The sequence below is a fragment of the Phasianus colchicus genome, chromosome 5 (assembly GCF_987193195.1).
Source record: "Phasianus colchicus chromosome 5, bPhaCol1.hap1.1, whole genome shotgun sequence".
NCBI lineage: Eukaryota > Metazoa > Chordata > Aves > Galliformes > Phasianidae > Phasianus > Phasianus colchicus.
This window is the reverse complement of record NC_143440.1, coordinates 40,137,570-40,161,832: the sequence shown is the minus strand read 5'-3', so window position 1 is coordinate 40,161,832 and position 24,263 is coordinate 40,137,570. Positions and strand designations below refer to the sequence as shown.

Here is a 24,263-nt window from a genome sequence, read left to right as displayed (position 1 = left end):
ATTGCTGCTTGCAAACGCTGGGGCTGTCCTATATTCCGCATAATTAACATTGGACTGCTGATCAATAATCAGCAATATTCCAGTGCCAAAATCAATAGCGATCCCAGTGCTCAGGCGGGCACATGGAATGTGTCCCTTCTTCCTTCACGGTGCAGTGCACCCTCTACTTTCTAGTAGCTGCATTAAGAAAGGTGTTGTCCAGTCTGCACACCTCATGTTTCTTACGATCACTTTGATTCCTTCATTCAAATCCAAGGCTCACTTGGTGTTTTGGCATTATGCAGATGTGTGTGCATGTGCAGTATGGAATACAGCAGGTAAGGGCAATAAAGGGAATAGGATTCTTGGATGGCAGCATTTATCCTAACGTGAAAGGAAGGAGTTACATGTTACTTCTGACAGTGAGAACTGCGTTCCTGTCCACGGGGACTGCTGACGGGCTGGGAGCAATGGGCAATGTGCAGAGTCCCAGCACTGCACCCAAAGTGCTGACTTGCATGTCTGTGCAAAAAGCAATTGTGGAGCAGTTGTTCGCAACTGCCGCCCGGTCTCTCCTGGTGCTCCCCTCCCTTTTATTAAACACATCACTGTCCTTTTCCCCCTTACGCCATTTTTTGTTTGCTTGCGTCTTTTTTTCATCTAGCCACATCGGGCACCTGAATGGCTTCATTGTTTGGGCTTCCTCTTTTTCTCCTCCAAACGCAATATTAATTCCTGGATTATTTCAGAGCTATACAAACAGCGGCCACGTTCAGCACAAAGCCCGCCAGGCCCATGTGGCTGCCCCGGCCCCACCGCCAGCGCTGCAGGGTGTGGAGGGCACCAGGTGAGCAGCGCAGCGCAGCCCTCGCAGGGACGGAGCTGCCACGCACCGCAGCTCTGTGACATTGCCACCGTTCAATCTATTCTCCTCTAACAGATGAGATCGATCCTGACAACTCGTTCCCCGTGAAGGTGCCACGGTGTGCCATTTATTTGCATTTGCATTGCGGCTCTCTTCATCAATCAGCTTTCAGAGATCGCCACCGCTGCTGGCTACATTGTTGCTGCGCCGACACTTCATCTTTAAGTGCCACTTGCGTAATGGCACGGTGCGTGCCCATGACCAAAGTTTAAATCAGGTTTAATCATTACGGAAAAACAAACATATTTTCAGGACTGTGTATCCCGCAAGTAAAAGTAAAGGCAGTTCGCTCGGGTCACAGATGCTAATCTCCGCTCTTTTTCTGTTCACGAACTATAGAGGGAGTTGACAGCACCTGCAAATGGTTTTCCGAGGCCAGATTATATCTCAGGCGATTATTATTTACACCCCCATAAAGGCAGCGGGGAGGGCGGGCCGCTCCTCGGAGGTGGGCGCCGCCAAATAAGGGCCCTTTTGCAGGGTTCGAGGGAGCGGGGAGGCTCCGCGCGGCGGGGCCCCGGTGCCGGTGAGGCGCCCCGAGCCCCCGGCCGGGAGCCCGTCCTGCGGCTGGGAGCACGTCCTGCACACGTGCGGCGGGCTGCGGGCACACAGCTCCCCGTTGCGCTGCGTTAGAGCCGAGCTCCTCACGGAACGGTATCTGCGCCGCCAGCTCCGTGTGCGCCTTGTAGTGAGCTTCTCCTTTAAAACAGTTCCTCTCACACACGTTTCAAATTCGTTTGCCGGCTTCATAGATTACAACCGGACGCATATAAAACGCTTCAGATAACTAAAAATGGAAATGAGACGCAGTGGCGATACGAAAGGAATTATTTAAAGGAACAACGTTTCGTCACGTGAGTCGTGGAACGTTATTAGCCGGGCACGAGGCAGCTTTGCGCTCGGTTCTCAGGCGCCAGTAAGCGGCCGCGCGTACGCGAGCGTGCGCTCGCACGCGTTTGTGTCCGGCTGTCCGCGCCCGCCCCGCCCGCGGCGATGCGCAGCCCCACAAAGGCGGCGGCGCGGCCCGGCTGCGGCGGCACGGCAGCACGGCAGCACAGCCGCCCGGCGCGGCGCGGCGCGGCGCGGCGGAGGCTCCCCGGGCGCGCTGACGCGGCGGGCGGCGCCGTGCCCCGCGCGAGCCGCAGGGCGCGCCCGTGACGCAACGGTGCGCTCGGCACGAGCGGCGCCGCTCCGCGCTACGCCGGCGTCCGCCGCGCCGCTCCGCCCACGGAGCTCGGCAGGGAAGGGCCGGCCCCGTTTGTGTTTCGCTTTCTCCCCGCCGAAGCGAGCGTTCCGCTTATTTGCGTGGAGCGGAGTCGATGCGAGCGCCCTGCCCTGTGGCGGCGTTACGCGAGCATCGGCGGCCGGTTAAAGGGGTAAACGGGAAAACAGCCGCGCGTTCCGACGGCGCGGGGGGATCCCCCTCCTCCTCTTCTTCCTCCTCCTCCTCCTCCCCGCATGAGCGCGGGAGGATCTCGGCGTTCCCTCGCCCGCCGCCCCGCCCCACGCGGCACTGCGGGGCCGCCCGTTGCGGGGTCGGACACCCGGCGCCGCCCGGGCACGCGGGACCCCTCCGGCGGGGCGCCGGGCGTTCGCGGCCTCGCGCCCGGCAAACGGGAGTGAACTGAGAAGGCGCGGCGCACACGCACGCGGCCGCGGCGCGGAGAGGCGCTACCCACCGCCGTTCCCCGCGGCCGGGCAGGGCGCCGGGCATGCGTGCTACGCGCAACAAGTGGATGCGCGGCGCGGGCGGAGGAAGGCGGCGGGGGAGCGGGGCGCGGAGCCGGGTCGTGACGCGGAGCCCCGCCCGGGCGCGCCGCCCCGCCCCGCGCCGAGCTGAGCCGGGCAGGGCTGAGCCATGCTGAGCCAAGCCGGGCGCGCGGAGGAGGAGGGGCGGCGCGGGGGGAGCGCGGCGCGGCGCGGAGGAGGGGGCGCGCGGGCACGGCGGCGGCGCGCGGCAGCGCGCTCGGACTGCGAGACAGCGGCGAGGATGTGAGTGAGGAGCAGGCGGCGCCGCTCGCCACGCTGCTGCCGCTCCGCCGCCGCTCGGGAAAGTCGCGGCGCTCCGCCCGGGTGCCCCTCGTCGGCGGGACGGATCGGATCGGCTCGGCTCGGATCGGCGCGTAGGGAACGGAGCGCGAGCTCGGCGGGCAGCCGCGGCGGGTGGAAGGTGACCCCCCCCCCCCCTCCTCGTCTTCCTCCGAGCACCTCCGCCTCCTCCCGGAGGAGGAGCAGCGGCGGAGAGGCAGAGAGCGCCGGGAAACAGACGCGGCGAGAAGGCGACCCCCGCCCAGCCCCCCGCGGCAGCGGCAGACGCCGATCCCCTCCCCGCCGGGGCAGCAGCGCCGGGAGCGGGCGGCGGCGGCCGTCCCCGGCTAACAGCGGGCGAGTCCCGGCCGCGAGCGGCGCCCGGAGCGGGTACGGACGCTCCTTCCAGCTCCGGCCCGCGGGGGAAGAGCGAGGCGGCCCCGACAGCGGAGGCGTCGGCTCCCCGGCCAGCGGCATCATGTCCGCCGCGCAGGTGTCGTCGTCCCGGCGGCAGTCGTGCTACTTGTGCGACCTGCCCCGCATGCCCTGGGCCATGATCTGGGACTTCACGGAGCCCGTCTGCCGCGGCTGCGTCAACTACGAGGGCGCCGACCGTATCGAGTTCGTCATAGAGACGGCGCGGCAGCTGAAGCGGGCGCACGGCTGCTTCCAGGACGGCCGCTCCCCGGGCCCCCCGCCGCCCGTCGGCGTCAAGGCGGTGCCGCTCTCGGCCAAGGAGGCGGCGGCGGCGGCGGCGGCGGCCCAGCAGCAGCTCAACCATGTGGACGCGTCCTCCAAGGTGGCCTCGGGGCTCTCCCAGTCCGGCCTGGAACGCTACGGGCTGAGCGCGGCGGCGGCCGAGCAGCGCGGCCGCTTCGAGTACCCGCCTCCTCCGGGCAGCCTGGGCGGCGGCCACGGCGCCCGCCTGCCCAACGGGCTCGGGGGGCCCAACGGCTTCCCTAAGGCTCCCGAGGACGGCCCGCCGGAGCTCAACCGCCAGAGCCCCAACTCCTCGTCGTCCTCCTCGTCCTCCCGCCGCGGCGCGCACGGCGGGCTGGTGTCCGGCCTCCCCCCGGGGGCGGCGGGCGCGCAGCTCAACGTTCCCCCCAACCTGCTGCCGCAGACCCTGCTCAACGGGCCCGCCGCCTCCGGCGTGGCGCTGCCTCCGCCGCACGGGGGCCTGAGCGGCCGCGGCGGCGGCGGCCCCCCGGCGCCCTCCGCCTCCTCCCAGGGGGGCGCGTGCGGCGGCGGCGGCGGCGCCGGGGGAGGCGGCGGCCCGGCCGCGGAAGGCTGCGGCAAGCGGCCGGGCTCGGTGTCCAGCAGCGACCAGGAGCGCGAGCTGAAGGAGAAGCAGCGCAACGCCGAGGCGCTGGCTGAGCTGAGCGAGAGCCTAAGGAACCGGGCCGAGGAGTGGGCCAGCAAGCCCAAGATCGTGCGGGACACGCTGCTGACGCTGGCCGGCTGCACGCCCTACGAGGTGCGCTTCAAGAAGGATCACGCCCTGCTCGGCCGGGTCTTTGCCTTCGACGCCGTCTCCAAGCCGGGCATGGACTATGAGCTGAAGCTCTTCATCGAGTACCCCAGCGGCTCTGGCACGGTCTTCTCCAGCGCCTCTGGCGTGGCCAAGCAGATGTACCAGGACTGCATGAAGGACTTCGGCCGCGGCCTCTCCTCGGGCTTCAAGTACCTGGAGTACGAGAAGAAGCACGGCTCCGGCGACTGGCGGTTGCTGGGGGACCTGCTGCCCGAGTCCGTGCGCTTTTTCAAGGAGCTGGTGGGCGCCGACATGCTGCCGCAGCCCTACCTGGACGCCAGTTGCCCCATGCTGCCCACGGCGCTAGTGAGCCTCCCGCGGCCGGGGGCCGGCGCCGGCGGGACGCAGGGCGCGGCCGCAGCCTCCCGGGGCCCGGGCGGCGGCGGCGGCAGCGGGAGCGGGGCCATGCGCAAGAGGAAGGCGTCCCCCGAGCCCTCGGACTCGGCCGAGGGGGCCCTGAAGTTGAGCGACGAGCAGCAGCGCCAGCAGTGGATGGCCAGTCAGAGCGAAGCGCTCAAGCTCACCATGTCGGCCGGGGGCTTCGGGGCGGTGCACGGTGGGGGCCCCCCGCCGCCGCCACCGCCGCCCCTCGGGCCCCACTCCAACAGGACCACGCCGCCCGAGTCCGCCCCCCAGAACGGACAGTCCCCCATGGCCGCGCTGATGTCGGTGGCCGACACGCTGGGCAATGCCCACTCGCCCAAGGACGGCAGCTCGGTGCACTCCACCACCTCTACCCGCAGGAACAGCAGCAGCCCCGTGTCACCGGCCTCCGTGCCGGGCCAGCGCCGCCTGGCCTCCCGCAACGGGGACATGAACCTGCAAGTGGCCCCTCCTCCCCCCAGCGCCCACCCCGCCATGGACCAAGTGCACCCCCAAAACATTCCGGACTCCCCCATGGCCAACAGCGGGCCCCTGTGCTGCACCATTTGCCACGAACGCTTGGAGGACACCCACTTTGTTCAGTGCCCCTCGGTGCCCAGCCACAAGTTCTGCTTCCCCTGTTCCAGAGAGAGCATCAAGGCCCAGGGGGCGACCGGCGAGGTCTACTGCCCCAGCGGAGAGAAATGCCCCCTTGTAGGTTCCAATGTGCCTTGGGCGTTTATGCAGGGCGAGATCGCTACCATCCTAGCCGGGGACGTTAAAGTGAAAAAGGAGAGAGACCCTTGAGTAGGAAATCCCATCCCTTCAGGCTCCTGAAGATGTAGAATTGTGAATATAACGAACTGCAAAAGTTAGTCTTATGTATAGACATTATTTTCGTCGTATGTTTCTATATTTTGAAACAAAGGTATGTACTCTTCTTCATTTGAAGGATAGAGCTGGTTTTTGTTAAACAGAATATAATATTGTTTGGTTACTACATAATACCTGTTCTCATTTCTTTGGCAGTGTGTTGGCTAGGTACCAAGTTAATAGCCCTTAGCGATTACCTGCTGCTGGTGTGTATTTTTGTAAATGTATGCACTTCTCTGACAGAAAGAAGAAAAACAACAAAAAAAAATATTTTTTTTTTTTTTTTTTTTTTGCCAAGGCCAGTGTTGATGCCTAAAAAATTGCTACGAAAAATGGTGACAGCTTCTGTTTTACGAGCCCTGAGTGTTAGTCCTTCACTTTCTTTTTTCTGTTTTTGTTTTTTTGTTTGCAAACGGTGGGGTGGCTCTGGGGGGAGGGCGTTTTTTTGTTGCAAGTTTGTAAGGAAAATGTTTCAGTTTGTTTCTATTGATCTGAACGTTTTTAATCTTCATGTGTTTTTCGTTTTTGCTTTTAATGATGCACGGATGCTTTTGAACAGTAGAGCAAAATGCTGTACATGAAAACATGCTCTGTTTGTCCTTTATACATTTCTGTAGTTAACAGAACACTGTAATGTGCCTTGGAGCTTAGTAAATTGTAATAAATTCAATTGATATTAATACTCCTCGAGTAGCGAGTGGTGTTCTTTGCGGAGCTCAGGCAGTGCGCGTGCCGTGCCGTGTGTGCCCGGTTAAAAGTCTCCATGATGGGAGAGCTGCAGATGGCCGCGCTGGCGGTGCTGCTGTCCGCACACTTTCACACACACGCCGGGAGATGATGATGGTGATGGTGGTGATGTTGACGGTGTTATCGAATTCATCTGAGTCTTGGCACCGTGCCTATTTACATTTCACCTTTAACGTTGCAGGAACATGTTGCTGACTAAGCATTTTCTATTTACTGTTTCTGCATCTCATTTCCTCCTCCCTGCTCCCCCCACCCCCAGCTCTCCAGCTGCAAGCCTTGTTTGCAATACAGGATGCATCCATCGCCCGTGCAATTTAGGAAGGCGTCAGACTTGAAAGGAAGCTTTCTTTCACAAAAGCAGCGGCATCACGTGCTCCGTGCTTCGGGCTGTTTTTAAAAGTCAGGCAGTTTGGCGGTCGCCGTGGGCTCTCGGTGGAGCAGGGCTGTGGCTCGGCACCAGAGGGGCGGTGGGAGCGCGCGGCTCCTGCGGCTGGTGCTGTGGCCGGGGGGCTGCCACCCCCCTGGGCAATGGCTTTTGCTAATGGAGTTGGTGACGTGAGCCGTGCTGTGGTGTGTTTTCAGGTGAGGAAGCTTCCCTTGAAGTGCTGGATTGAACTGCTTTCCTTCTGGCAAGGATCGCATGCAATTCTTTGTATAATTAACTATTTTATGTGACGTTGACGTTTTATGGAGACTGCAATACCTACTAGGCGATCAACAGGCAAAGCAAATACAGGGGCCTTCACACTGGCTAGAAAATGCAAACAAACCTAATGTGAACTTTGTCCTTTCCAGCGAGGCAAATGGAGGAGAGAGAAAAACCCGAACCAAAACCCGAGCAGCCCTGCAGAAACCCTTTGCAGTTTGACCAACAGAACGCAGAGACCTTCCAACTGCAATAGTGTCAGAGGTGATGAGCTCTGAATTTTATTGAATGTTAAGGATTCATCTTCCTACAAAAAAAAAAACAAAAACCCCACCACAATTACATGCAGAGATTCTTTTCAAAAGTCTGGATGGCATTCGGTATCCAATTGCTCTTTGTAAGACGTTTTTCACATGTGTTCCTGGTGGGAAGTGTAACTGTGATGGCAGAAGCCTTGAGAGAGACTGTGCTTAGTGTGCATGCACACATCTTTGCTCTCTCCTGTGGATACCTACTCCTGCTATTTTGTATACTGGCGGTGATATCTTGAGATTCGTTCTTTGGCATCGCAGCATTTGTGACTTCAGACAATTACTGTATACATACATATATATTATTATTATTATTCTGCAGTTTCATACACTGATGCTTCCAAATCTCAAAACCTGCAGTTGCTATGTAGCACATTCAGTGAATAACACAGAGAAAGAATCTTTTGAGTTAATTATTGGATGCAACAGGCATGTTTTTTAGAATATGGATTTGTACTGATTTTATTTTAAATTCTTTTAAAACTTGCAGTTACTACACGGTAGTATATATCCAAAGCAAGAGACAGGGGGATTAGAGCTGTGAGTTAATGACTGACAGAGAAAAGAAGCATACACAGGGAACAAGTTGAAGTTTAAACGTAACCAGGAGAGAAGTAATATTCATACATGAATTGCAGCTGGCAGTAAAAGAAGTACAGCTATTTGACACTTAGCTATGTCCTAGAAGGGTGAATTCCCACATTTATGGAGATATGCTCTCGTGATCTTGAAATCAGTCACTGGTGGTTGGGGTTGTGAAGAGCTTCGTGTGGTGGATTTCTTGAACTGAGGAGCATTCTTGGAAAGCTTTTATCAGCCACAGTTTTTGAAATGTAGGTCCATTTACAAGGCCCATCCGTTTGATTTATAACAGGCAAAGGAAGGGGAAGGGGCAGTGGACAGAGGTGGAAAATAAGCTTGAAGTGAATTGTAATACTGCAGTTAATTAAAGTTAACGATCGCTCCAGGACATTTGTTGTATGGAGGTTTTTTGGAACCACGTGACCTTTTCCTTCACTCTGGCTCATTAAGCAGCCAGTCGTGGCACATTAGCCAGCGTTTCTTTGAACCCACTCCATAGGTTTTTCACATTCTGAAGATGCCCACAGCTGACAAACAGGCTGTTTGAGGAGGGGAAAGGGGAGCTGCCGCATGGGGCTCATGGTCAGAGCTTTAGCAGATGTCTGAGTTTTGCAGCAGTGCTTCCATGCTCCCCTCCCCCCTTATTTTGCAGTTATTTAAGGTAAAGCTAAATGTTTGCTCAAATACATCGTGTACAAAATTTATTTGTCCAGGTGGTCATTTGTTGTGCTCTCATTCCTTCTCGCAATGGGGAAGTATTTAAATGGTTTATTTTCCCAAGGTGGTTTTTTTGTTTTTTGTTGGTTTTTTTTTTTTTTTTCCTGTGAGATTATTCTTGACATTACTTTTAATAGCCTCGTAGCCTTATTTTCTAAGAAATGGGCTAGAACACGTGTGGCACTGGGTGTTTGTTTTGTAAGTGTTGGCAGCTCTGTGCGAGTTGGAGATAGAAGTGTTTGTGCAGCAAGGAGATGTTATGTCCTTTTGGGGGAAATACTACACAGCTCCATCAGGAGCGTCCTTCAGCACAAACCTTGTTATCGTTTCTGTTTGCTTAGCAGTGCTGTGCATCTAAGCGTGCTCTTCCTCTCCCCTCCTTCAGCATTTGAGCTCCAAACTGGTCAGGACTGACATTGTTTTGAAGCTGTGATCTTTTCAAACAGGCTGGCTGCCAGCACAGCTCTGCAGTAGTCACTGGAAAAAGGGCTGTCTTTGCTTCTTTACGTTTCTTGAGAACTGAGTTTTTCTTCCCCTCGAGGGAATGGGCTTTGTCTCCTCCTAGCTCTCAGGTTCCCAGCTTACTATGCAGTAGTTGCTTTGCAGCTTCCCTCTCCTCTAGTTCTTGCCATTTTCTTTTTTTGTGTGGTATGCAGCCATTCTCCATTCATAGCAGGATGGCTTGTGTTGTGCATTAGCAGCCTCTTTCTCTGCCAAAGTGACACATCCTGTAGATTTGTAGCAGAGTACTGAACTGTCACTGTAATGCTGACTCTTGTAGGGCTATTCTTGAAGCAGAACAGCTTCCCCCTTGGCATTCAGCCATGAGAATCCATTACAGCATGCATTTTCTACCCAAAACACAGTTCTGTACCTACATAGCTGTTCTCACACCCGTACCCGTGAAGATGCAGAGGACATGGTTATACCCTCTCGTGTAGAAGGAGACAGAGCATGAAACTGCTGCATTTATTTTCATAGTATCTGGAAAGCGTGTACTGATCTTTTGTTGTTTAGGTTTCTGCCTTAAAACCCGCAACGCAGACTGGGAACAGCAAAGCTCTGCTGAAGGCTAGCACAGGAGGAGCAGCAGATGATGCCTTTTCCCAGCTGCGTGCCTTTAAAGAAGGATTAGGTGCTGCAGGAGCTGTGTGGCTACTCGGGGGCCAGCCTGCCTGGGGTCCGTGTGGGGCTCGCTCTGCTCCCGCAAACCGCTCCCTGACCCTGCACCGCTTCCAGTTGCTGACGGCGAATGCGCTGTCTGTCAGCCATTCGGGGAACTGCAGAGAGGAGAAGCACAAGGGAGCCAGCAGCCATGTGGATGCAGGGAGGATGCTTGTCACCGGCCTGTCCGGCCAGCACGGTCCTCAGCTGGTCAGACAGGCTGGGCCACTCAGGGCTTGGGGGTTCAGCCCCGCTGCCGTGCTGGGCTACGTCTTGCTGGTGGCGGTGGGCCTGCTGGCAAGGCTGCCCCCAGCACAAGACCCCCTTGCACGCCTGCAGACGGCCTGGATCTCATTCCCCAGCTGCCGGGCACCCAGCCTTCCCATGCACCCTTGTAGGGTTATTTGGAGGAGGTGGGAGCAGGGGTGGAGGTGAGGAAGGTCAAGCTTCTTAGGTTTCAGCTGATTTGGCATCTGCTCACGGCTCTTCTCCCTGGAGCCCAGCACTGCCGTATGTGCTCACTGCTGCTTTTGTGACCCTTCGCAGAGAAATCTCAAAGACGCAAACTGCTGCCGGCCATGAAAAACAACGTACTGTCAGGAAAGCAACCCCTTCCCACACCCATTGACAACGGGAAGACTGTGGGCTTTCCCCACGGAGAACCATAATGAGGCCGGCAGCTCTCGCTCAGGCTGGCACCGTTCCCTCGGCACGCACGGGCTGAGCGCTGCCCTGTGCCTGCTCTATTCGGGAGGGCTCATTTTTTTGCCAGCGCGGAGGCCCCCCACTTCGTTCCACACCCTGTGAGCAAGGGCTGGGGCTGGCAACGTGACCGCAGCGCCGGCTGGGGCCGAACCCGGCTGCGCGGGGCCGGGAAGCGTGTGAGCGGCGATCCCCGCCCGGCCGGCTGCCTCCACGCTGAGGCTGGGAACGGGGACACGAAACATGTCTGTGCAGCTTCAAGGAGCCGAGCAGAATTCCCCGCTGTCATCATCCTCCTCCCCTCCCTCCCTGCGGGCTGCCAGCAGGGAGGGCCGATCACAGCCCCGCTATTGTTCAAGTAACCTACAAATGGATTTGCATGGAGGCAGGTTGGGAGGGGCGGAGGGGTGGGATTTATTAGCAGCGGCTAAATTCGTCGGGATTACTATTAGGCCGAGAGCTTCTCAATGGGCACGATCCCTGGGCGAGCGGTGCGGTGGCGGGGAGGCGCTGGAAACCTCCTTTTCTGTAGATGGGCAGAGGGGCGTCCGGTGGGAGCCCGGTGGGAGCCAGGGGAGGCAGGCAGGGCACAGCTGGCTGCGGGCGCTTCACCTCGGCACAGGCTGTAACCTCCATTCCGAGCACGCAGCTCCTGGCAGCGCCGCTCATACCAAAGCCTTGACTCAGGGTTATCTGCATGCTGGGTAATGAGCAGCGTCACCAGAGGAATGTGCAGAGAAAGCAGCCATGCTGCTGCAAGCCTCCGCTCGTTCCTCGGGCGAACTGCCGATTTAGCAGCCTGCCTCTGCGTGACCGGTGTGAGGTGGGGGCTTCAGTCTGGGGGGAGGCCCTGAGTGTGCTTCGAAGCCAGAACAGGTTTTGCCCTGCCGTGAGTAAGCGCTTTGTATGCAAGGCCGGACAGGACTTTGCTAACCTTAATTGAGGACTGCGCCAAGTAAAGGGCGAAGTCACTCCTCCAGTCGCTGGCTGAGTTTATCCATGTTCCACATGGGCAGGCTGCAGCACTCAGCCAACTCACACAGCAGATGCCTATCTGAGGAAGGGGGGGAGTGCCTGACTGCCGCTCTCCCTTCCACGGGATTAAAAGCGAGTCGTAATAATGACTGCGTATGGCTGAACTCAAAAGCACTTGCACCACACGGGCGTTTGGGAACAACAGCTTCCAGAGCCAGGCCGCTCTCTAGCCTATGTCCTTCGCTCTGATAGCTCTGAGGCTCTGGGCTGTTGCTGTTCTTGCTGATGCAACACAGCGAGGGCTGGGGTGAAGGAGAGTGCATACCTGTGTGTCAGAGGTAGGAGCTCCCCTTTGGCGATGATGAAAAGCACAGCAAATTCAAATCAAAGATGAGAGGGGGTTGCTTTGAATTGCTGTACTCCAGATGTATCTGAGGCAATCTGCCTCTTCACTGCATATATCACTGTAGCAAGAGCAAAGATCACAGCATAGCCCAGGTTTTCATTTGAACGTGTCCAGGCTGGCACACAGTTGAGGTAAGGACAATGTGCTTTTGTAGATTTGATTTGTGTCAGAGCTAGGGGCAGAACCAGGGAGGGAGTGAGAAGCCTGAATATCTGGTCTGCTACTGAAAAGTACAGGCCTCTGAGTAAGATGGTGCAGCTCATTTGAGTTAGCTGGATGTACTAGATATTTTCTCCTAGAACTCTCTTCCCCAGCATCTGTAACTAATTCCTGTAAAATGAAAAAAAGAAGGCATAAAATATCTAGGTTTAAAGCATTTGAAAGAGCTCTCACCTTCTTGCAGGAGTAAAGTTTTGAATATTTTTTATAACTTGCTGAGGGTTGTTGATGTGTTTTACTCTCTGCTACATGCAAAGATAATTCTTCCATGAAAAATTCAGACTGCACTGATAAGAAAAGCCAGTTGGTGCATCTATTTTATCCCACCTCCTTCAGTGAAAGATTACTTCTAGTATCTTATCAGAAAGAAGCAGCCTTTCAAAAGCTGTACCTTGGTAAGTATGCACGCTCCATTTTGGCAAACATTTGTTGTGGTTTTGAGAGGTTGTTCTCCCCTCCTCCTCCTGCTTGCTTTCAGCTCTTCTCCAGCTCATCCAGCTACGCTCACTCAGCTGTGCTCATTGCGTCACTTGTGCTGGAAGGAAGGCAGTAAGAGGTGGAACTGTCAGGATGGCATCAATTGGGGATCCACGAACATAGAGTCATGTTGTGCTAACATGGCCCTGCAACCTATGATAGATTCATGAGTCAGCATCCTTGATAGGTGCCTAGTGGCTTGTGGGACAGCTAGTTAGCTGGATCAGGAAATGATGCAGAAATTCTGCTTTTGTGCTCCTGTTTTTCCTCATGCTAGAAGAGGCAACAGTATTTCTTGAGAACTGCACTGCACGTGCTTAGGACAAAGAGCAGCTCCTTTTGGCTTTTTTGCATGATTAGTTGCTGCTCTCTGCCTAGATCTTCCTTGTTCTGTTGATATAATTTTCACAGCAGTGTGTTGTGCATATTTTGCAAGTTCCAGCTTGAAACTTCCTCCTAGCAGAAGGCTGTGTCATTTAAAGGAACCCCACCCTGCTCTCCCTTGAAGATGTGCAATCCCAGGCTATGTCTGAGCATGCCTGGGGAGGCAGGTGCAGCCCTGCTGGATCTTCGAGATGACCTACAAATAAACGCTGCTTAGACAAACTGGACTAATAAGAACATTCAGAATTCAAGTAATAAGACAGTTTCTGCTCTGTAGTCTTTATTTCATGCTTCTCCCATTCCCTCTTCCTCTGATTTGTAACCCAGGATATATGCCACAGCCACGTTGCTATGGAAATTAATTACAACATAACTTCAAAGAACTGGTTAGCAATAACATTAGATAATATGTAGCACCTTTATTGACAGCAAGCATCAGATTAATGTTGCTTTTAAAAAAGCTCTTCTTTTTCCCCCACTGTCACCAATAAGGAGTTACAAATACTTATTTTATAAATTTTGGAGGGGGGGGGGAATCATTCAGCTCACAGCCTACAAACACACTTGTATAGCCATTAAATCTTTCTCCCAGTCCAGAACAGAAGACAAGTGCTTAAAGCCAGTAGGAGTCCTTCAAACCGTAGAACCAAATGACAAGACCAGAGCTGGGCTGTTGCTCTGATCAAAGCAAGCTCTTTGTGCTCATCTCAGTCCCACTCGGTGGGAGCTGCAGCATGTCACCTCCACACAGTTTCCTCCTCAGATGAGCTCTGGATTCCTTCCCAGCGTGGAGAGTCACCATGTTATTTGCTGCAAGCATTGAAAGTATCAGTCCCCAGCAGCGCACACACAGGTACCCTTAGGGCCTTGTCTGGATGAGCTCTGCCATTTGGTGGCACCTATCTTGTGACCACGCAAACCTCTCAGGGATGTTCTGTTTCAGGATCGCCACATCTGCAGACTGATCCACAGCTTTCTTTTATGTCTAAGAATGGCTGGGCCTGCAGTAGCTAATTCTACTAAGCTTCTTAAGCCTTTTTGGCTGTTGTTCCTTAAGGAAACCTGGCACCAGACTTCTCTTGATTTTTCACTAAAGTAAAGGTAGAGTTCCTGTACAGTTGGAAATGGTCTCAGTTCCAGCTTTTACCTCTCAGCCTCCACTCAGAACTTTCTGTGGCTGCCTGATCCAGAAAGCTGCTGTGTTGAACAGAGACCTCCGCCCATGGCTCAAATGGCACACGACAGGGATATGCTCCAGTGAACAATTCCTTCATGTGCACAAGTTTGCGTGCCAGCTACATATTGCTAAAATTTCCCTGCTCTCAGGAGGACCTTCTGCAAGCTGATGCAGGACTAGAGTGTTCTTCTAATGTTTTTTTGGTGAGCTTCAAATCTTCCTTGCTTTTTGGAGCAGAATGCTCCTGTCGGTCACACAAATTAATTCCCTCCACTTCTGTTTCTTCCACCATTTCCTGCAGAGGAGTGCCCAGAACGGTGATCGGTTCCGGCTCCAGCAGCAGGCCGTGTGGGTGTCCCTCCATCTCATCTCTGAGAACAGAGTTAGTGATGTTCCCTGGCTGTTTGATTGCTACAAATGAGCACGTTCCCCCTGAATGCAAGTGAGCCCAGATGCAATGCCTATGTGCCTGGAGTCAGTCTCAGCATGGCCAGAACAAGAGCCAAACAGCTCCACGATTTGTGCTGCACGCATAGGCCCCTCTCAGTGGGGAGCTGCTCTGCACTGTGATTCTCACCCTTTGCACCGGCAGCAGTAGTGTCCAGACATGCAGACAAACATTTGAGGGTGACTGTTTTTAGCTCCATCAGTGCAGGGCTAAGCCTGCCCAAACTGCCTTCTACCAGCCCAGCAACAGTCCCAGCCCACGTGTCAGCAAATGCTATGGGAATCTCTTCTGCTGAGGTGAAGGCTGCAGTTCCTGGTGCTTTTGTTGACTCTGCAGGAGGAGTGTCCAGTCTGCTGCTGTGTTTTTTTTTCTGCTTTTTTTTTTTTCCTGTTTTTTTTTTCCCCCCAGCAGCAGACAAACAGCATCTCCATCTTTCCCCCTCACAGCAGTAGATTCCATTGAGATATATCTAACTATTGGTTTTGTCATTATCTTTTATGTATCTGCCCCAGTTTTCTCTTACAAATTCAGACCATTTGCTTGTCAGTGTGCTTTGTGGTGCACAAGCTTCTGGTTTGCTTTCCCTAATAATTATTCTGTTTCAGCATTCCAAATTATTTGAGACAGCAGTTCATCCTCCTTTGGGCACCTCGCTAGAGAGGGATGAGCTGAAGGGTCCTGTCTGCTACAGCAAGACAAACCGCAGAAGCTTACCTATTCCATTTGTTGCCACTACTAAGTCCTTTCTGTAATTCCTCTGACTCCTTCCTTGCTGGGCTTGATAATCTCACAGGGCTGGTTTACTCCATGTCTACAGGTCCTTAAAGGGGCAGGTTAGGCTTAGCACTGTTTGCAAATAGTCAAGGAAGATCTGTATATGGTGTAGAAGCGTACAATCTCCTACAAAAACACTTTTTTCCTGTTTGGGAATTTGCGAGGTTAAAGTAGATACGTGTGAAAAACAAACTCTGAAAGGCTCTGAGTGCTCTCTGCATGTAATTGTTTAAGTGGAAGCGTGGTAGATGTTAGGATTAGCGTGAAGTACACCATACCTGGGACAGAGGAACCACTGTGATGTTTTACTTCCGCAGCTTGAAATACATATTACTTACAGATGTTCTTACATTCTTAGCCCTTATGGCTTTCCAGTGCCTCTTAACAAACTCCTGAGCTTACAGAGGTGGTGCTGACTAGCTGCAGTATTTCTTTTCCTAACATAAATGAAGCTGTTGAGTGTGGCAAGTTTCTGTTGAGAGAGATCAAGAAATGAAAATGTTCCTCTTCTGGGATGTGTGTCAAGGTGTTCTGGAGACCCTTAGCCTAAAATAGAGGATGAAGTAAGAACAAATGCCAGAGGCAAAGGCAAGAAAGGCAAGCTCAATCCTTCAGCAGGTGGGCAGAAAAATGAGAGTGAGACATGCAGACTTTTCTGCTTGTAAATGCTTGAGAGCTGCTCAGAAACTGTTGTGACGGGGCCATTTATAAACCCGGGCAGGCAAACAAGAGTCAAATGGTTGCGTAGTTATGAGCAGGAAAACTTTCCAGAGCAGCAAAGGCTGGAAATAACATAAATAAGGTAGTTGGGCAATAGGTCACGGGGTGAAGAGTCCCTCGTAACCAGTTCATCCATGAGTAAGAAATAATGAGAAGTTTGTAAGTGAGAGACAGCAGATAATCAAAGGCAAGGTCGTCACAAGACTATGGCTCTGGAATGTTGACTTTGCAGATATCTCATTGGTCATTATTGCTATTTTACTTATCAGCCAAAGATGTGCAATGTGCTAGATAGTCTTTTTCAAAATGCTTACCATTTAGAATAGCAAAGGAGAAAGAACAAAAGGAGATGTAGAAAAGTTGGAAAGTACTGTTTGAGCATGAGAACACAAAACAGTAGGTCTTGACACATGGCTGGTGAGAAACGAAAGGAGCCAGGGAGTAGCAGGTCAAATTTATGGCATATGCATTCCTCACACTGAGAAATTCCTCAGTATTTTGTCTAGTTTGAAAGAAACGTGTCCAGCTATTTGGGGGAAGACCTGGTTGTCACTGGGAGGCCTATTGGAAGCTACGTCCATAAAAATCAGCACTTTGGGTCAGAAAGCCCACTCCAGAGTGAGTAACGAGTGGAAGCATCTTGAGCGCAATGCAGAGCTTTCTAACAGCCTTACAGGAACGGAAGGAATGCCCTTGTCTCGTGAGCCCCTCTCAGAAATGGTAATGATCCGAATAAAGAGGTTTGGAGGTAAGCCCATGAGAACAGTTAGAGACGTGCAAAAACGTCTCTGCACCACAGCAGAAGTAGCTGTTGTTTATTTATTCCACGGCTAAAGCACCTTAGTATGCATAAGGCTTTGTAGGCAAATGGGACAGGTCTGTGCCTGAGGAGTTTGCCTTCTGAGCAAGACAGAGCACAACAAAGGGAGGCACAGCGAGGAAGTGTGTTGGTACGTGTGTGAGCGGCGCGTCCATGAGAGGCGGCAGCCACCGCCAGCAGAGGTCAGAGGCAGGGGTGTCACCAGGCCCCCCCATGGCTGTCACCTCGCTGTGAGCATCCGCCATGCTGCCGTGCGGAGGGAAGCTCTTGTTCCATTACCCGCAGGGTGTGACGCGTCTGCTCACAGCTACGGTCCTGGAGGAGTAGCCTCCAGCCCCTGCAGCCGCGTTCCCACCAGCTTCTTTTAGTGTAGTAGCAGCCGCTTTTAGGAGCAAACTGTGTGCTTGCAAGCACAGAAAAGCAGCTGCACAGGCAGCAGCGGCAAAAAATTAAACGAATGTTTGAATTCAAAAGTGAATTTGGGGAGCTTCTGTGTTGCAGTGCTTTAATACTCATTCACTCAGAGTGTGTAAATTCATTTGTGCGAATGAATTTGAAGCTGGATTCTAAATGTGAAAAAAAAAAGGTGGAGCTGCACGTTTTGTTTGTTGCAAAACTCAGCTCCCAGACGTGGCACCAACTGAGTGTCAGTGGTGTGTGTGATAGCCAGCGTCTCAGTGCAACTGCAAACGTCCATCAGACAGACCTGTTGTTTTGAGTGATCAAAACCTTCATAGTTCCTAACCCAGTTGCAGGTAATTTCAGAAGAAAATAATATTAATAGAATATGTTTTTGTTGCATATTACTTGCTCGATTCAAGCATTATGTATGCAAATCAGGTAATTTTGTACTTAATTGCCTGATTTGCATGCATAAATGTAGGTTGCACATGTGCAAATGATTTTATTCAAATATAGTTTATGCCTGATATGTAGAGTGGCTGGAAATGTGAATCTGTGTCTGTTGGTTTGAAGCACTTGTAATTGTCACTTAATGAAAAATCAGGATTGGTCACTGCTTTTGGAGGCCAGCTGAAAAGCAGTGAGCTCCAGGGGATGGCTCTGCAGGGGCAGTAACCCTGGAGCTGTGCACCTTCCTCGAGAAATTAGCAATCATGTGAATGCCCAGAGAGATAAGTAAATAAGAACCATTTTGCTTTAAATGCCAGCAGAAAATCACAGGAAAACGTGGCACTTGTCAAGTGGAAAAAGACAGAATCACTTAGAAAGAAATGTGGGTTTCAAAGCCAGAGGTGGTTAGCAGACAATGAAACCTAAGATGAAAAGTGTAAAAATCTGGTACTAAAATCTGAGTGCATTAAAAATTCAGATAATTTCATGGCTAGGAAAGGAATGGGACTGACGGTTCTCGTGAATGAAGTTATTTAACCTAGGCAAAGGACATAAAAGCTTGTTCCACTGTGTCATGTGCCTCACCTCTGATCAGGAAGGGATAGAAGAGATGGATCTGAAGGGTTATTAGGAAAACTCGGGCTGCAGGGCCCACTTTGATATGGGCCTCCTGTGCTGCACCAGTGTGAGGCCAGCGCTGCTGTTCTCATAGCGATGAGGAAGGGCAGGGCACGTCCTTGAGGAGGGAACCCGAATCTCCCTACAGCACTTTTCACCAAGGTGTCAGCTGTAGGCTAATAACAGCAGCAGGCTGTTTTCTCCCCATTACTCAGAACTCCCCTGCAAATGTTATTTGCATACAGATGGGTGACAAATGCTCCTAAAATAAGCGTGTAGAAAAACTGGAAGCAATTTGGATGCAGCTATGGACATATGATTCCAAATTCCCCTTTACGCCGATGTGAAGCACACACAAGGTCAAGCTCCTTCCACACCCCATTCACACTGGCAAGGCCCATAGTAAGATGTGGGCATAAATCAGAATTTGGCACAGAATGCTCTCTGTCCACCTGAGAGCAGGTCAGTCACAGCTCTGCTGAAATGGCTCTGGTATCAGATGGTCTCTAACCAACGTAGCTTCACTAGTAAGAATTTGTAGTGTGGTTGTGTTTACGACGGCAAGCCAGCTCTTGTCTTGGAGTAGGTTAGTTCACTCGAGAAAGGGAGGCAAGCCGGAGTAAATGTTGCTCACCATGGGAAGATGCAGATTCCAGCTGCAGAAGGGGAAGGTGAGGAGGGCCGCCTGCCACCCCTGCATGGAGCTGGTGGCACAGGGGCCACGGCTCTGTCATTCTGCACCTGGGTACCCGCCCTGCTGCTTTGCTCTGTGAGCTCTGCTGCGTCTGCAGTGCTCTGCTGCTTACTTGCCCTGCAGCGCTGCTCCCCAGCGTGGATTTGACTCTGAGCTCTCGTTTTGCTCCCAGGAGTACACAGCGGTTTTGATGTAAATGAGAATTAAACTCACCTTGTTTTTTTCTTGTCTACTGTTCTATTACTGGGAGAGAACACAACTTGACTAACACCAAGTCTTGCCTCTTTGTTTGCGTGCTAACCTCATCAGAGCACTACACGCAGAGCTCTGTGCAAAATAAATAAACCCAAACCCTGGGCTCACTCCCAACTTGCTATCTGAGCACAACTTCTGTTACATTGGAGAGATGCTGTGTTATTTGACTAAGTACTGTTATTTCTACTTATTTCTATTCCATCATAGAGTAAAGACACTTCCTATTTTCCAATTTTCCAGTAGGAGTGAAAAATGCTGCTTGATAGCTGTGGAGATTGAAGGTTTCTAGTTTTTCACAGAATGTGTGTAGCCTGGGTAGTATTCATTTCTTGTTCTACGGTTTCCCATTCCTCCTTGGCTTAGCGTGCCAGATTGATTCCTTCCCTGATCTCTTCTCAGAGCCCCTTATTCAGGTGTTCTCTGCAATTGGGGCGATCACTGCCCAGAGCAGAGGGCAGCAGCTCTGAGCAGTGGGAGCCACAAACCCATCTCGGCGGCACAGAGCTCCCATCAGCACAGGCACTATCAGGGTCTGTGGGACAGGGGGCATCTGTGTGTCATGTGTGGGGTGACGGGCACTATTGCTGTCCTCACAGCTCTGGGAAGGGAGGGCACCATGGCTGCACCATGGCCTGACGGTGCTGCCAGAATCCCAGAAGGGGAGAAGCGTTTTCATTGTTCATCTTCTTATTGTCACTTTGGGGGTTACATTCATTTCTTGACACAGATCCATACTGTGTTTTTGCAGAGATACATTTTTCTCTCGGTTGCCCTTTTTCCTCTTTTTGTACTCCCTGGTTGGCAGTGAGAGTGGTCTGACAGATCTCTGTGACTGATAAGAGAAATGATTGCCTAAGTGAGAATTGTTTCTGGAGTACATCCCTCCCCTTGGGTTAAATATAGGTTGCGGCATCCCAGCATAATGAAAAGATGGGGAAGCATTTACACGCTGCCATAGTTTATGCCTTGTAATAATTGAGTAAAACATTCACAATTGTGAAAATCATACCTGTAAAGATGAGCTTAGTCACTTTCCTGTTAATGAGTCTGTATTTTCAGTCAGTCTCTCCCTTACTGCATTCAGCACATACACTAAAACATATCCCAGCTAAACCCAATCATTCAGCCTTTGTGTTTTATCGCCTTGTGATTTGCTGTTGGCTGCAGCAGCCTGGTTTATTATCATACGGTGTGCACTGCAGTACTCGCATAGCGCTGTGCTGCAGGATTGCTCAGCGCGCTGGACCAGGGATGTCCAATCCTTTGGACTGTAAAAAACGAAAGCAGATCTGGAGATGTTCTGCCACTGTGAAAAATCAGAGCTGTGTTGGAGCGTTGTCACAGAGTCACAACTCAGAACACATCGACAGTTGTCGTAAACTCTTCACTTTGTAACCTGAAATCATCTGCGATGCTGGGATGAAAGTCTTTAGGTTCAGAAAGTGGCTGAAATTTGAGCTTTAAAAATACAGCTTGAGAAACATTTCTAATTCCGACACATCTCCATGTCTTTTCTACATACACACATGTATGCACATGCATTCCCGACCTGGCATAGAAGCCCACGAGCTCACAAGCCGCGAGCTCACACGTACCTTCGCAGGCACCTCACGCAGAACGTGTTCTGCAGCATGGGTGGCACACGGGGTATTTCTGAAGGCAGAACAAGAAGACTGCAAATCGACACTTCCACCCACTAATGAAAAGAAAGCCAAGAAAACCTCAGTAGAGATTGAGTTTTATAATTAATGCTGAACAATTTTCATTGACAAAGCAAAACGAAGCAAGTGGAAGGCTGATTTAAATGCTGAATGATTAACGCGTGGCGAGGCGGCTGAGGAAAGAGACAAATTCAGGAGCAGCTATGGAAATTTATGTATGAGAGAGTCAGCACCATATTCTGATCTCAGTTACACAGTTGTAAATCTGTTATCTTAATGGAAGTATTCAGCTTTTATATTTGCATACCGTAAGTGAAAATAGAATTTAACCCAGAGTGTGTTGGAGATTGTGTATTTGTGGGACCGAAAGGGGAGAGATGCAGATGTTTGCCTGCGATAGGCTGCAAATGCATGAGAGTTTTTGTATCTCAGTGAGGAACGGGGGGACTGGAGTGTGTGTGTGTGTGTGTGTGCGTGTGTGTGCATGTGTGTGCAAGTGTGTGTGTGTGTGTGTACAAGTGTGTGTGTGTGTCCATCTGTCCGTGTGTGCGTGCGTATGTGTGTCCGTGTGCCAGCTGTGGGGCTGCCTGCCAGCCAGTGGGAGGGTGCGATCGTGTTTGTTCCTCGACTCCCCGGCCGAGTGAAAATGGCTCCTGGAAATGCCGCTTTAGATTAGAGAGCGACGGCTGGAGAGGTGGAGATTTCATTACCTTCCTCTTTGTGTGATGTTTTGGACTCGGTAATGTAAAAGCAGAGCTATAAATAATCCCGTCGCAGCTGCGGCGTCCTAGAGATTTATAGTGCCCGCTAATGCCGGAATCTTTGGGGTGTTTCGCTGCGTACAGCTAAATGAGGAATAATCACCCCTCAGACTGCCGGGCGCTGCGGCCCCCACCTGTCCTTCCTCACGTGCAGGGCACAAATCCTCCCCCCTCCATCCCTCCTCCCTCCCCGCCGCCCGCTCTGCCCCTGGGTTTGTGCGGTGCCCGCGGCCGGCTGTCGGCTCTCCTCTTTGCCCCCAGGGCTGCGGTCGACGTCCCCGCCCTCGCCTCCTGCGCCGGAGAGGATGCTGTGGAGGTCACAGCGTGCCGCGTGCGAGCTTTTGAGAAGCAGGCGCTGTATTTTTAGCTGCTCCACATTCTCTCATGGCTGGGTTACGAAGCTGAGCGGCGTTCTGCCGTAAGGATGTGCCCAGAATACCAGGCAGCCTCCAAAATGTATTGTGCCGCAGAGCCCTGACTCGGTGCTGCTCCGTGACTTTCCCGTGTAGCTTCCATACTCGGAAGAGACAAAAAATGGTTCCTCGTGCTCCGGATGCTGCCGTCGTGTGTGAGGAGCCCCACTGTGGGGAAGGGAAGGCAGCAGCACCAGGGCTGGCCGGGCTGAAGCCCGAGTGGTGAAGCTGCCCTCGGATTTCTTCTCGGATGCTGCTCTCCGGTTTTGCCTAACCGGCAGGGATCGGCACGTGCTGCATTTCATGAGCGTGCTTCCCAAGCACGTTTGCAGCCCCCCTCCAAGCAGCGCTTTGCGGCGGCAATCGCGCTTCCCTGCTGCCGGGCCGTGGCACAGGGCGGCATTTGGGACAGGCCGTGGGGTGAGCGCCAGCGCTGGGTCACCGTGCCGGGGGCAGGTGGGCGGCCGCGCCCTGTGGCGAGGGCTGGGAGTTTGCTAAGGATACCGGCTCCTGTCAATGCGCCGAGTTGAAGTGACGCTCGTGGGTCCTCGCCCGGCTGTGCAGGTGCACCTGCAGGCTTGAAGCCGTGCTTTCTGCGTCGACGCTCACTCGAATTATGAGAGACAGCGTATTTGCAAAATAAATTCTTACACGTGAAAGCCGCGATTAACCTGACAACCGAAATCCCGTAGAGAGCCACTGGACCGAAAGGGAATAGAGCAGAAGTTCTAGCCGGGGAGAGACGGCATACGCCGCACGAGTTGGTAGAAAGGGGCACGGGACGGACCGGGGGGATGGAGGGCACTGCCCGGCTGCTTGAAGGGCGCTGCGGACGCCGAGTAATCTCTTGGGCTGCGTCGGACTCCCCGAGGAAAAGGCTTTCTCCGCCGGCGCCCGGAAGAGAACGTACGGGAGCAGCAGAAGCCCGGGGGCAGCCCCTGCCCGCCCGAGTGCCGAGCGAGGCTCCGCGCTGCCCCCTTGCTGCTGGAAGAGGCGGTGGAAATAGAGCTGCTGGGTGCTCCTCGGAATGGGAGCTTGACTAATGTCCTCTCGTTTGGGGGAAAGTCGGAGACCTCGCGCAAGAATGTCTGTCTCATTGCTGTGGTATCCGGAATAATAAATACAGCCATTACAGCTGTAATGCCGAGCATTTGTCTGAGCTGTGGTATTCTCGGAAGCACGCACCAACGAGAGGCGAGCTCTGGAGGCGAGGTTTGCAGGCAGATGCAATCTCTGCCTTTGGCTTTTAATTCTTGCACAACACAGAGAGCTTTTACACAAGCTCTCCCTTGCCAGCTTACCCTCCTTGCATGCTTAGGTCACTGTAGGTGCAAAACTGTGCTGCTGTAGCAGTGCTAGCAAGCGAGGCTATAACGGCAACGATATTTCTGTTCCAAAGCGGCTGTGCAGAATGCAGCACACACACAGCTTGGAAAAGCTCTGCGGTACAGGATGTGCCACATTTCAGTTTTGTGTTATTCACTGTAAGCTTTCCTTGGATCAGCAGCTCTCACAGGCTGCTGCCATAGAGGAAACCTACTTGAAATTATGTCAGTGGATCACAGCTCAGTTCCTGCTCGGTTTGTTGGTTGTTCTCTCTTCTGAAATAAATAATCGAATCAGATTTTGAATTCCTCCTTGTTTGCAAAGGCAAGGGACTATGAATGGGATACAGAGAACCAGCTCTCCTCTGTCCAGTCATGAATGGTCACCAGGTCAGGCCTGAGCCGTGCTGGCAGGAGGCGGCGGTGTGGGAAGCCTGCCCTGCCATTATCTGTTCAGTAGTCAAGCAGCAGATTTAATTCTCTGAGGATCTCAAGCCTATAATAACATCTCAATGGGAATGAAAGCTCTGACCCAGAAGGCAGTGCATGTTCTGCCTGTGCTCCATTGCCGTGACTGAGCGTGGGTGTACACTGCAGGGGCCCTGGCACTGTTGGAACCCCGCTGGCACACCGACCCCCCTGGTCCTGCTGCAGCCCCAGGTGGCGCAGGACACATCGGTCCTGCTAGGGAAGAGCAGAAGAATCAGCTGGGT

The 24,263-nt window shown here is 53.0% G+C and overlaps 1 protein-coding gene across 1 annotated transcript; it reads left to right on the top strand.

The window, feature by feature from the left end:
* Positions 1-3,271: 3,271 nt before the first annotated feature.
* Positions 3,272-6,384, top strand: IRF2BPL (interferon regulatory factor 2 binding protein like). Its single transcript, XM_031593167.2, has one exon. The coding sequence runs from the start codon at positions 3,411-3,413 to the stop codon at positions 5,634-5,636; it is 2,226 nt and encodes a 741-aa protein (XP_031449027.2). The 5' UTR covers positions 3,272-3,410; the 3' UTR covers positions 5,637-6,384.
* The last annotated feature ends 17,879 nt before the right edge of the window (positions 6,385-24,263 follow it).